This window comes from Lepidochelys olivacea, assembly GCF_965140295.1.
Source record: "Lepidochelys olivacea isolate rLepOli2 genome assembly, chromosome: 1".
In the NCBI taxonomy this organism is placed as follows: domain Eukaryota; kingdom Metazoa; phylum Chordata; order Testudines; family Cheloniidae; genus Lepidochelys; species Lepidochelys olivacea.
This window is the reverse complement of record NC_140411.1, coordinates 114,820,572-114,835,141: the sequence shown is the minus strand read 5'-3', so window position 1 is coordinate 114,835,141 and position 14,570 is coordinate 114,820,572. Positions and strand designations below refer to the sequence as shown.

At 42.7% G+C, this 14,570-nt stretch overlaps 1 protein-coding gene across 1 annotated transcript in view; it reads left to right on the top strand.

Moving 5' to 3' along the window:
• CCDC138 (coiled-coil domain containing 138) overlaps window positions 1-14,336 on the top strand; it is a gene marked incomplete at its 5' end in the record, with an annotated part of 73,174 nt that extends 58,838 nt beyond the window's left edge. The window contains 2 exon segments of the mRNA XM_084616777.1: window positions 11,919-12,057; window positions 13,451-14,336. Of these exon segments, the coding sequence (XP_084472903.1) occupies window positions 11,919-12,057; window positions 13,451-13,622 (311 nt within the window). The 3' untranslated portion in view covers window positions 13,623-14,336.
• Window positions 14,337-14,570: the final 234 nt, after the last annotated feature.

Sequence of the window (14,570 nt, the reverse complement as noted above, 5' to 3'; positions counted from 1 at the left end):
CTCACTTTATTTTCTGTTGTCTGAAGACATATATTTTTTTAACCAGACTTTGTCTATAAATTAGTTTGCGGATGCTAGTGGTCTTATTCATCTATATTTGATAATACTTACTGTGTTTTCACTAACTTTCCTGTTGCACCTTCCTGTTACCTGTTCTTAGGAGTAACTCCCTTGGTAAACAAGGTATTCTTCAGCTTCCCATTATTATAAAATGATTCACATCACTTCTTCATTGGTGTAACGTAGACTGGGAGGGCTGCTGTCCTTAATATAACTTGGAAATGTGTACTCATTTCTTGCGTCCCTGGGACACCATAAGAATTTCAATTGGTCGTTTCAATTGCTGCCTAATAACTAATACAATCTGTTACGCATTTTTGCTCAAGAGAAAATTTAGTACCTTTCTAGGTCAAAATTCCTAGAAGTGGCTTATGTGACAAGAGTAGTGGAACTGAAATTCTCTGGGAGATTAGTTCTTTCAGTATGCTAAGTGAGTTTCCCTTTCCTTTGCTCACTTTAAGCTCCTTGCAAATGTGTTAGTAGTGTACATCGATTGCACACATCTGTCTGAGAATTAGGCTACATCTCTAGTGTTGGGGCCCATCTTTATGAATTTAACAAGCTAGACTCACCTTAGCCAAGATCTTTACAGTGTTACTGGGATTTCTGGGATAGATGATCTTTCTTCCGAGATTTAATATTTTACCATATCTCTCTAACAACTGCAATGTCTCAACTAAATATTTTCTTGGCTAGATTAAGGACCTTTGGTGTAATTCTATATGTCAGGCCCATATTATATAGAGTGTTGTAGCTGTGTCGGTCCCACAGAGCTCCCTGCGTATCTTGAAAGCTTGTCATTCTCACCAACAGAAGTTGGTGCAATATAAAATATTACTTAACCCACCTTGTCCCTCTAATCCCATATTACTAATTTTAAGAGTAGCACACACATGCATGAGCAGTCCTCAGGAATAGAGCTGGTTATGAATTTTTTGACAAAATATTTTTGTTGACAAGTGCCCGTTAGTTACAATCAAAGTTTTTCATGGGAATGTAGCAGTTTCAACGGAACTTTCAACAGGAAGGGTTTATCAGATCCAGGATGACATTTCTGGTGAAAGAGAGACATGCTCTTCCCCCCTACCCCAGAATAGCTAATAGCTTGGTGTTTAGGGACTTGAACCTGGCTCTTCCATATCCCAGGTGAGTGCCATAACCAACAGGCTGTAGAGTCAATTTATCTGGCCAAACGAGTATTTAATTATTTATTCAAAGTGGAACACTTCTAACAGGAGAAACTGAGACCCCCAGAATAGCCAACCTTCTGGTGCTCAGGGTACTCACTTAGGATGTGGGAGATTCAGAGGTGGGATTTAGGTCTCCCACTTGAGATGAGAACGCTAACCACTAGGCTATTTGTTCTGGGGTGCTCTTTCTCTGTTTTTTGCTGAAAATTCACATTTTTTGGTTTTGTCTCAGTGCTCAACAGGAAAAGTGTTTAAAATTGTGAACACCTTAGCAGGATGGAAAAAGAATTTCCTGCCTAGATCTACTCAGGGTCTTCTGTCTGCCTCAAATTACATGGCCCTGAGATCTTGATTTCAAATTTTTTCACAATGATCCCTATTGTCTCAAAAGTAAAGTACCTGTAGAAAGACTAGAGGTACACCTTGGGTATATGGTCGACATAGACAGTCACACTAAGGACAGAATCAGATGGATAGTGACACTGCTCAATACCTGACAGAAATGGATCTATAGCTATTCCTTTCTGGACACAGTTACCTTAGAAAATGAAAATTGTTTTCACATTGGAACCTAAGTTCCCTTTGTCAGATTGTATTGGGTGTTGAATTGTGTGCTGGAATGATACTTCCTTTCCTGAACTACTGTATATATTTTCCTCCAGGAGGATTTCTTGTAGAGCTTTATGAAACTGGCTTTCTGCTGTCTTGTTATGATGTCCGGTATAGTAAAGTCTTCAGACACTTCATAAGTGTATGTTCCAGAGCCCAAATTTCCTTTTTTTTAAAATTTGCCTTGTATTACAAACCATATTATCTCCAGAAAGTGGAATACACATTCTTGCCTCTGTTCATCTCCTGTTCAAAATTCCCCTCTAGTCCTCCCATCTCCTGTTGTGGATGGGAATTTTGGATGACTCCATGATTCTCCTGGGATGTGAACCTGCCTCATACAGTATTTTTTTCCCCCATGTGATTGGAGAATCTGAGAGTTTGTCTACTCTTTAGTAGAAATCCAGCCCTATTCTTCTGCTCCACATTTGCCTATTTTATTCTTCTGTTATGTCTAGTCACAAACCTAGATTGTGAGCTCTTTGAAGCAGGGGAACTTTGTACAATGTCTCAATCACTAGGGTCCTGATTCTTGACTGGGGACCCTAAGCACTACCATAACATAATAATGGTAACTTTTTAGAGAGAGAGATAATTACCCGCCTGTCATTTTGCTTCTCTGAAGATACCTTTGATTTCTACTCACTTTTTCACTGTCCTTTCAATTGTTGATTTTTTCTGATGATCTCATCCTATCATAAATATTCTTCGTAAATATATTACTCTTGCAATTTAGGAACTTCTCTGTGTCATGCTCATCACGGGAATTAAAAATAATGTCTGACCTAAAGGGGTGTCTTAAAGAGCCAAAATTCATTGACAGCTAAAGGACGTCAGCCTGTTTCACTGTAGGGAGACCCAAGGGTAGGAATCCAGTAAAATGATACTTTCAAAGCAGAAATACAAGAATTAATGCTTTCATCTACCTCTTCATGGGTCCTGTAAATGAGGAAGGTTTCTGTTAGCCTATGTTTTGTCAGTCTTCTATCATGAGTAACTCCATGGTCTGCCTTTGCTATTCCTGAGCATTCCCATCCAACAGCATGAAACTGACAGTCCTTGTTAGTATCACTATTGTCCACAGAGTAGCAGCATGAAACTGACAAATTGTTAAAAGTGGCAAATGGTTAATTTCACTGGTTACTGTTAAGTAAAGCTATAAGAAGCAGGAAAAGGCACTGGAGTCATCTGTTTGCATACTCAGGAAGGCAACATTGCATTGCTTTGCATACAGGTTACGTTTGGAACGGTATCTTCACAATCATATGCGCTAGAAACTATATATAAATGAAAGCTTAAACTCTGCAGAAATTGATGAGTTAGACCTTCATGCTGACAAGGGAAAGAGTCCCACTTGTCATTGCCAAGTAGATTTTTTTCAGCCACTGTTCCAAATGGTGTTAGGTTGCTTGAGTTGTGCTTTCTGGGATTACAGTTTATGCTGGGTTCAGTAAAGATCCTGAAATAAATTACAACCTTTTATTCACTCCCAGGCTATCTATTATGACTAATAAAAATATATATGTCCTTGGTTTTTTTAAACAAAAATGCATCCATCTTCACTAAATTGATAGCAGCTTGACATTTCATTTATAAAGTACTTTACTCAACACACATGCAAAGGAACTTTCAAAAGAAATATTCTTTCTTCTTTGAGTGCTTGCTCACATTGATTCCATTCTAGGTTTGTGCAGCCCCACATGCACAGTTGTTGGAGACTTTTGCCTTGGCGGTATCCATAGAGTTGGGCGTGGCGCCCCCTTGAGTGCCACGCTCATACGTTGGTATATCAAGCACCGCTGGCCCTATGCCCTCTCAGTTCCTTCTTACTGCCCGGTGGTGGTTGGTTGGAGTGCCTCTTCCCCTTGCTTCTCGGTGGTCAGCAGTTTTCTCCTGCTCCCAAACCTTGTGTTCCAGCTGTAAATAATTTTGTTTTAATAGATGAGTAAGTAGGTGTTAAGTCCTGTAGTTAGTCAGTTAGGGTCCTGGCGTGGACTTTCCCCTTAGCGGGGCATGCCCTGGTCTCCGGATTTAAAATCCTGCTATGACTGCAACAGGCCTATGCCTGTTAGTGACCCGCATGGTAGCTATTTGAAATGCCTTGGGGAATCCCACGTTAAAGAGAAGTGTCGTATCTGTAAGAATTTTCGTCCCAGGACACAGAAAGAACGTGACATTCGCTTGAGGGCCCTCCTCATGGAGGCTGCTCTTCGTCCAGCCTCAGAGCCAGCCCAGCCGGATACAATGCCTACCACTTCAGCCTCTGCGCAGCGCACCCCCAGCACCAGGCTCATCCTGGCACCGGTCCCCTTCGCCGGTGCCTAAGAAGAAAGAGGGACCCAGCACTAAGCAAGCCGGATCAAGGGGCATTGGGCAAAGGACCCTGCTTGGGCCACCCGCCCACTCCGGAGCCGCAAGGAGGCTCACATCCCCCCACCCCCCAAGTGATCTGCCGCCGACTCTGAGAAGTAGTAGGGGACCTAGGCTGATGGTGCAGTCAACGCCCTCTCAGCTCCCGTCACCCAGAGAGCCAATGGACTCTCCCGCCGCAGTTGGCACCGCATTTGGTGATAGACCCGGCTAAGGCTCCCTAAAAGGGCAAGTCATCGGTCAAGGCCTCCCAGAAGGCAACTGAGGGCCACCGGTCTCCAGAACCAAGGCAGAGCCCTGTGTCACCGTGCCCTTGGTCTCCACGTCAGCCCAGGTCACCTGTTTGCCACTACAGGTCACTGGCACCACGTTCCCAGTCTCCGCCCTCATGCTGGGCTTCACCTAAAGGGAGGCACTAGTCATCTTACAGTCAGCACTGGTCATCTTCGTGCTGACAGTCACTGTCACCGAGACCTCGGGGATGCTCCCCAGCTCGGCACTGCTCCCCCTACTCCCGGCACCCGTCAGACCACTCCAGGTACCTGTCACTCACAGCGATGGTTAGCTGCCAGACCCAGGCCTTGACGGTCCTCCGGCACTGAGAGGGAGTTCAGCTCCTTGCCGAGACAGCATCATCGTGACTGGGCTCCGGAGGGTGCCTCTGCCATGGTGATGCCGACCTGGAAGCAGGGCCAGTGGCCAGCACAGTGGCCTTATTGGAACACCCATGATGCCAGTGCCCCAGTCTCACCAGTCCTCAGTTGCAGCATCAGACAAGCCCCAGTCATCACCGGGCTTGGTGCAGGATGTGTTGGCAGGCACTGTGAGGAAGGAGCAAGTGCCCACCCCAAGACACCCTTCCCCTGTGGGTGAAAATGCCCCAGGCCCTCCCTCCGGTGTTTCAGTCATCCTCCTCCTCTCCAGACAAGGCAGTGGCAGGGCCCTCCTGGGCTAGTCCACTGGATGACTTCAGGGAGCATCAAGCGCTGGGCCTTGAGGCAGAGGAAATGGTGGTACAATCGGACACATGGTTCTATGTGCTCTTCATGTCCACCTCAGCATGTGTCGCAGTCCCAGTGCATGAGGGGGTCCTAAACATTTCCAAAGCCATCTGGCAAACTCCATCCTCCATTCGCCCACTTCCAAGATTGCTGAAAAGAAGTATTTTGTCCCTGCCAAGGGGCTCGACTACTTATACACCTAGCCGCCCCCAGGTTCATCAGTCATGTAGGTGGCCAACAAAAAGAACAAACGGGCCCGCCAGTTCCACCTCCAAGAATAAGGAGGCCAAGAGACTGGACCTTTTAGGAAGGAAAATTTATTCCACGGCCATCTCCAATTCAGGGTGGTGAACCACTAGGTTCTTTTGGGGCATTATAACTTTAACCTCTGGGACTCCCTCCTTAAGTTTAAGGACTCCATGCCCCAGGAGACAGCCCAAGAGTTCGGGGCTATGGTGGAGGAAGGAACCACGATGGCTCCCTCTTGATGGCCTGGGATGCAGCTGATTCGGCGGCCAGGGTGGTTACCTCCCTGAGTGGCCATGAGGCGCAGCTCCTGGCTTCAGACCGCCGGCCTATCCGAGGAGATGCAGTCCTCCATACAGGATCTCTCATTCGGTGGAGTCGGGCTGTTCTCTGAGCAGATGGATGCAAGGCTACATGGTCTAAAAGACATCTAGCCACCCTCCGCTCCCTGGAGATGCATATGCCTCAGTCTGCGAGGAAGCCATTCTGGCAGGGACCTGCGAGGAGAAGGGACTGGCTTTAGTTGCCACCACCCTTCATCCTCCCACTTGCCTGCGCAACCTGGCCCAGTGAAACACCACAGAGGCCAGAAGTGCTCGTTTTGAGGGTGCACTCGAGCGACACACCAGACACCTCCCCGGATCTGCCCCACTTTTTCCTCAGCTGTCTCCATCCCTACCTTTCAGCCTGGTCGAGAGTCACCTCAGACCATTGGGTGCTAGAAATTGTGTCATTGGGCTACACCCTCCAGTTTCCGGACACCTCTTGCTCCCACCCACCCCTTCCCAGTCCCTCTTCAGGGACCCTTCTCACAAGCAACTCCTCGTTCAGGAGGTAAACAACTTCTTACAACTGGGGGAGTGGAGGAGGTTCCTCAGGAAATGAGGGGGAAAGTTTTCTACTCCCGCTATTTCCTGATTCTGAAGGCAAAAGGTGGCCTACATCCCATTCTAGACCTGTGATGACTTAACAAGTACCTCAAAAAGTTGAAGTTTTGCATGATATCCCTGGCCTCCATCATTCCCTCCCTGGATCCAGGAGAGTGGTACGCCGCTCTCGACTTGAAAGACGCTTATTTCCATATCTCTATTTTCCAAGGACACAGCCTGTTCCTCTGTTTTGTGGTGGGCCAGTGCCATTTCCAGTTCATGGCGCTCCCCTTTGGCCTCTCCTCAGCCTCGCAGGTCTTTACAAAATGCATGGCCCCAGTAGCTGCTTACCTGAGACGTCAGGGGGTCCAAGTCTATCCTTATCTCAAAGATTGGCTCATCAAGGGCAGATCGTGGGATCACATGCAGAGCAGCCTCGATTTGGTGTGGTCCACATGCTGTGACCTGAGCCTGTTAGTGAATGAGCAGAAGTCAGCCCTCATACCAGTGCAACAGATGGAGTTTATTGGGGCAGTTCTAAATTGCACACATTCCTTCCAGAGTCCTATTTCCGAGCCATGTCGGATGTAATCTCCCGTGTGAGGGGTCATCCACTCACCACCACTCACACTTGCCTAAGGCTGCTAGGCCACATGACTGCTTGTACTTATGTGGTCCGTCATGCCCGGCTCCATGTCCAGCCTCTGCAGGTGTGGTTGGCATCAGTCTACATCCCCAACAGGCATGATCCAGACCTGGTAGTCAAAGTGCCAGACCACATCCGGGCACCCCAGCCCTGGCCCTGATGCTGACTCTGGTGTCCGATGCCTCGGACCTAGGCTGGGGTGCCCACCTGGGCAAGCTCAGTGCATAAGCCGCTGCTTGGGGGTGGGGGGTCAGCCACTCCCTCCACATAAATGTCAGGGAGCTCAGGGCGGTCCACTTGGCCTGCCAGGTTTTTCAGCCCCAGTTGCAAGGCAAAGTGGTTCAAGTCCTGACAGACCATGCTGCCACAATGTTTTATATCAACAAGCAGGGCAGAGCCAGTTGTCAGCCCTTTGCCAGGAAGCTCTCAGTCTGTGGGACTTCTGCATGCAGCATGCCATTCATCTCGTGGCAGCACACCTCCCTGGAACCAGAAATTTATTGGCGGATCACCTCAGCAGAACCTTCTCGTCTCGCCACGAGTGGTAATGTGGTCGATCAGATCTTCCGAAGGTGGGGGTTTCCCCAGGCGGACTTGTTTGCAACTCACCAGAACAGGAAGTGCCACCGGTTCTGCTCATTTCAGGAGGTCAGCAGGGGCTCCCAGTCAGGCGCCTTTCTGCTTCTTTGGTTGGGGGCTCTGATGTACGCTTTCCTGCCAGTGCCATTGCTTCATAGAGTTCTCATGAAGATCAGGCAGGACAAGGACAAGGTCATCCTGATAGCCCTGGCTTTGCCACGCCAGCTCTGGTTCAGCACGCTTATGGATCTATCGGTGGCAACCCCGATGCCACTGCCCCTCTGGCCAGATCTCGTATCGCAGAACCACGGCCGGCTGTGCACCCGTGTCTCAAATCTAGCGGCACTGCACCTCACAGCGTGGTTGCTCCGTGGTTAACTGCCGAGTAATGGGAATGTTTGGCCCGAGTTCAACAGGTCCAACTCGGAAGTAGGAAGCCCTACTCAAGAGCAACCTATGTGGCCAAATGGAAATATTTTACATGCTGAGCCTCGACCCATGAGGTTAGGCCTCAGGAGGCATTGCTGCAGCTGATCCTGGACTACCCTCTGCATCTCAAGCTCCAAGGTTTGTCCCTTTCCTCAATTAAGGTCCATCTGGCCTCTATATCGGCCTTTCACTCTCTATTCCAGGGCAGGTCCGTCATGACGGTCCGATTCTTGGCCTGGAGTGGCTCTACCCTCAAGTAAGAGGCCCTGTGCCCCCATGGGACTTGAATTTGTTACTTTCCCAACTCATGAGGGCCCCCTTCAAGCCTTTGGTATCCTGTTCCCTTTTTCTGCATTCTTGGTAGCAATAACTTCTACCCGAAGGGTCTCTGAAATTAGGCCGCTTACATCGGAGCCACCCTATATGGTGTTCTTCAAGGACACGGTCCAATTGCGAGCACGTCTGGCTTTTGTGCCCAAGGTGGTTTCACTATTTATTTTACACAAGCCAGGACATATTTCTGCCAGTCTTTTGCCCAAAGCGTCATAAGTCAGAAGAGGAGCGTGGGCTGCACTCTCTGGATGTCAGGAGGGCGCAAGCCTTTTACATGGAGTGGACCAAGCCGTTTCGCAAGTCAATGCAGTTGTTCATTGTGGTGGCAGGTAGGATGAAAGTTCATCCGGTGTCTGCCCAGAGAATTTCTTCCTGAATCACAGCCTGCATCTGTTTCTGCTATGATCAGGCGAAGGTGCCTCCACTGGCGGTTGCAATCGCCTACTTGAGTAGAGCTCAAAGCCTCGGCAGCAGCCTTCCTGGCCCATGTGCTGATTTCTGACCTTTGCAGGGCTGCCATCTGGTCGTCTGTGCATATGTTCATGTCTCACTATGCGCTTACACAGCAAGCCCAAGATGACGCTGGCTTTGGTAGAGCGGTGTTGCAAGCCACACGTCTGTGAACTCCAAGCCCACCTCCAGGGATTCTGCTTGTGAGTCACCTAGAATGGAATCAACATGAGCAAGCACTCAAAGAAGGAAAAATGGTTACCTACCTTTTGTAACTTGTTCTTTGAGATGAGTTGCTCATGTCCATTCCATTACCCACCCTCCTGCCCCTCTGTCGGAGTTGCTGGCAAGAAGGAACTGAGAGGGCGTAGGGCCAGCGGTGCCTGATATACCAACTCAAGAGTTCAGCACTCAAGGAGTCGACCCTACAGATACCGCTAAGGCAAAAGTCTCCAACACCTGTGCGCACTTAGAATGGAATGGACATGAGCACCACATTTCAAAGAAGAACAGTTACAAAAGGTAGGTGACCATTTTTTCTTTACTTCATTGCCTTATGCTGTAGTTTGCATATCCTGCTAAGTTGCCTTATTAAGTAGGACTTACAAATGAGTTTAAAGCAATGAAAAAAATAAACTATGAAGCCTCTTTCTTCCCAAATCCGTGTCCCTTTGCTACATATGACTAACCCATGCTATCAGTTAGAAATATAGTGTATAGGTAAGAAAGTCAAACATCATTTTATTAGCTTTCTGTATCCTTTCTATGAATCGTATTGAAATATCAGATTGCTTTGAAACAGTGAATAATTGTTGTCCTTTATTTCTTGAATTAAAAACTAAGTTTTCAGTATGTTTGTCTCATTAGATAAGCAGGATTTGTAGAAGCAGTTCTAGAATGTGAAATTTTCTTGATATTTTCTAATTGTTGCTGTTGCCTAACAGGGTGGATTGATTTAAATCACTTATTTTAATCATGGTTTAAATAATCAAGTAGGAAACCTTGATTTAAATAATTGGTTTTAGTCTGGTTTTGCATTTGTACTTTTTGGTTATTGTCCTAGAGAAAAGTTCTTTCTCATTGGCTGTTATAAACATTGGAACATGTTGGTTTGCAACCAAATATAGCCTTTACGCTCAATTTGGTACTTCATTTTGCTAACTGGAAGAATATACTGTATATCTACATATGTATTTAAACAATTATATAGATTAACCTACATTTATTTGAATTTTTAGTTTTTACATTTTTTTATGTTAGAAATGGTGAATGGTAAACATTTGATATTTTTTTACCCAGGATTTGTGCCAAGCTGTGTTTGGATGGAAATTGGAATTAAAAGTGTGCAAAAGCAACATTTTAGATTTGTTTTTTAGTAGTTGCATAAAGTTACCTTTTATATGCAAGAATCATAAGAAAGAAAACAAGTTTATCAGAGCATATTTTGCATTTCAAATTTATTAAGCAAAGGAATTATTACCTGGAGTTAGTGAATTGACAGATATTTGAAAGTATTTAGGTGCTTAAGGGCTTGTGTTGTACAGTGGGTGGGTGGGGTGATTTCTAAAACACACTAACATGTTGCACATTAATTGATCCAGGTAGACCCTGCTGGTGCACTTTAACGTAGTGCTGTTAGAAACAGTACTATGTTAAAGCTCACTAGGGAACCTTTAGTGTGCATCAGCAGGGTCTACATTGACCAATCAATGCACAACACGTTAGTAGTGCACGTTAGTAGTCACACCTCTGCAGAGCACCTTACCCCAACATATAAACAAAGCCCTAAAAATGCAGAACAGAAACTGTAGTAGTTACATTTGGAAAAATATAAATACCAATATTTGCTCCCTTGTAAAGACTGAAAAAAGAATATCTACTTAATCCTAGTACACAACATTGTGATATATTTATAAAGCTTGAGTTGACCTAAAAAGTTATTTACCCCAGTTATATAATTTAAAAAGAGGCACCCTTTATCTCATTGTAATTTGAGGAGGGCTTATTGATGCTGCTGTATTTTTATTATTTAAATTATTTTAATGGACTAAAGTAGGTTTTGGCCTTTAATGTAAATTGACAAAATTTCAAATATAATTTGAAATCAGTTTATTTTAAAAAAGAAAAATATATTTAATTTAAATAAAAATTAATCTGAGTTTTTTTAATTTTTAAAAAACCATCTACCTTTGTGTGGGACAAATGCACATTCATGTTTATTTCGCATGCGGGGGGCACTTAGCAATATGATGCATGTATTTGTATTTGCATTCTCTTTGCCCTGTCAGGCCAAAAAAATGAATTGTTCACCCTTGGTGTCCTTATTAGTTTTTTGAACTCTTAAACACAGAATTTGATGATTTGTAATTATAAACTAATTTGTTAGGTTCGAAAATGTGGTGATAAAATGTGGACAGATTTCATTGTATGTATATATGAGCAGTAAAATTGTGGAGAAGAGAACAAAGGTGAATAGAAATGCATCATGACTTGACGAAAAGCTTTAGGTATGCAGCATTAAGGGAGTTATATTAATATTTATATGGATCTTTTTTTTTTGCCCCCAGTTTTTATTGCACCTGTCTCGAAGCTGAGTACTACTAAACTAACATTTTGATAATGAAAGATTACCTAGTTTCACATTAGCTTCTATAAGTATTTCAGTATCATCTGCTGACATGTACTTTTGCAGCTTCTTAAAGCAATACTCCTTGGTGAACCACCTTTGGCACTGCTTAGTGCTTCTGCCTGCTGATCACTTGATGTGCACAACTGATACGTGAGTTTCAGATAGGTGTGTCAAAGATGCAGAATTATCACGTTAGTTAAAAGTAGCCCGCCCACCCTCCCTCCTGCCATTTTTTATTGTTGAGAAAAGCAAAATGCTTTTACTGTGTTTAATACCTTGTTTTATATCCAAGTGTTTATTGGTGATGTCAGCACAGCATCGTAGCTCAGGTTCTGTAGTTTCTGATTCTGCTAGCGTTTTATGTCAAAAGTGCAGTAGAAGCCAAAAAGTTATGTGGTTTGTCTTGTTACATTGCAAGTATAAAGTGCACTTCATCTTTTATTAACTATAGTATTGGATTTTTTTGTCCAAATTAATTGATGAGAACATTACATTATTATTTTACAGGTTTTTTGCAGCCTTTCCTAGAAGCCTGTAGCAATGTGTCCTTTTTCCGTACTTGTTCTGTGTTGCTTCGAAATCCTAAACTCGATCTACTGATACTGGAAAAACTCAGCATTATACTGCAAAAGCTCTCCAGAATCAAGTAAATATTTTTTATTTTGTAGTCTTAGTTATCAAAAATTGCTTTTTTATATTCCTCCTCTTTCCAAAGTGGGTCTGCAGTTCTAGCAATATTGCAGATGTTAGATCTAGCATGGGTAATGCTAGAATTTCTCTGCCATCAGTTCCATTAAAAGAACAGCTTTTACCATCTTATAAAATGGATCTTTCAAGTTTTCTTCTAAATCCAGGTTTTGTGCAGTTAGCTTACATAAAATGTAAATCCTTATTGGGCCAGTATTTATGTTTATTTTATATTTGAGTTATCTTGTATGCTTATCATCTCTGACTTCATTTTTTCTACTTGACCCCAAGTTTTGCTGAGTTACTTTGTAACATTGTTTTTCTGGGGTGAAATTTGCAAAAGGACCTATGTGACATAGGAATCTAGATCCTATATTCAAAAGTGATTTAGGCACTTAGAAGCTGTAAGAGTTAAGAGTTAAGCTTCTAAGTGCCCAGAAGTAATTTTTGAAAGGGGAATTTAGACGGTTAAATTTGACCCTTTCTAAGGATCTTTCTCTGTGCTTGTTGCTTTACAAATCTATTGCAACAGAAATTCTCACCTGCCTAATGATATCACATCTTGTACTGAATTATGCCAATGCATTACTTGATCTGATTACTTCTTTTCTAAAACAACAGAGTCCTAAATTAAAGTCTTTTATTCATATTAGGTACTGAACACTTTTTTTCCCAGAAAATTAGGGATATATAGATTAATTTTGATCTTCTTGAGGATAAAAAAAACCCTATAACTCTAGGTGGGGAAAACAAGATAAGTTTCAAAGTTGAAAGAAAAACAACAACAATATTTTTCATTGGAGATAAGTTAGAATTTAATGAATTGTGATTTTTTCAAACAAAATTGCTTAAAATTTTGTAGACTTAAAAAAAAAATTTCACATCCCTATCAGCTGTTGGATCTTCCAGTGTTGGATCAGTCTACAGTATTTTTAAATATAGTTTCTTTCCGTCTATATTTCCAGGGCTGTGTCTCTCCCCTTGCACTCCCCGCACCACTTGGTCTACTACCCAATCCTTCTTTCACAGCTGTGAAAACTTGCTTCATCTATTCCTTAAAGTTTCCTCGGACTACATTTAAAAGCCATTTATCTGTGGGAAAGGATACTTCTGCATGGGATCATGTTTATTTTTATCACAACGCAGCAAAACCATAGCAGCTTAGAGAGACAGCCATTATCACTGACAATGTAAAGAATCACATTCGTGGAATATAAAATACAACACACATTTTGGTTCCATAAAAAATGTCAGTCTCTCCAGAACAGTGATTTTGAAATTCTCTTCCCGTACTTGAAAGTAATCCAATGAATTTTTGTCACTGACTAATTTTATATGAACATCTTTTGCAGAAGTAATAAGAAGATGTTTGAATTGTTTACTATTCATCTAATGATTCAAGATCTGCAGAGGACAACACATCCAAATCATGCTTTTCTCTGTATTAACCTCAATTCAATTCTCTTTAATTTGGGTTTAGCAAAGAGCAACTCTCTCATCTCCAGTCTAAGCACAAGTCACTAACGAACTGTATTTTATTATGGTTTATGTTCTGTATAATTTGTACAAACAAGATTATATTTATTTATAAAAACTAGCAAAAGATAGTGCAAACTAGCTAACAAGAACATCAATAGCTCATTTACTACTACTTGGGTTAGAATTTGTCATAATACCCTCCCTTATAATCAGTGTATTCATTGAAAGAGAAGGTGGGAAATTGCACAACCTTCAAGAGGCCGCCTTCGTTTTTAAATTTTTAATTTAGCTGAAATACACTTCAGGGTTAGTGCTGTGCTGTTCTAGAAAACTGACCTGTTCAACACAACTGGCACCTGCTTGCTAGGCACACCACTAGTACCTACTTTCCTCACAAAGTTGTGAAATATGAGTTAACCTTAAAAATTAAAAATCTTCAGTGTTTTACCAACATTTATTATTGTTTTTTTGTTTGTACAGGTGGCACATAACATGGAAACATTAGTCTTTTTGCAAATGTATTTTAGGAAAATGATTGTTTTAATTTACTGAAGTCAAATTTTGATGAAATTGAACTTGGTGTATATTAGGTGTATGTTGAATGAGAAACCTTCTCTGGTCTGCGATATCCAGTATTTGCAGGAATCGCTGTTCACTATTTTCTCTTTTCTTATATGTATTTGCTGTACATTGCTGTGCTTTATTAACTCATGAAACTGGTTTTGTATTTTTTTATGGATTTTGATTGTAATATAATCTCTGAAAATATAAAGTATTTCTTAAAATTTTTGGAATAATACTACTTCAATTAAAAGCCATAATCTTTTAATAAAACAAATCCATTTCCTATTTTATTAATTTCCAAAAGGGCCTTAGTCCAGTCTCCTGCTTATGCACGCACTTTTCCATACATACTTTTCAAACACTAACAGCCAATTAATTTTGTCATTTATATGCATAGGTATTGGTACTCAAAGTACATATGTACACAAA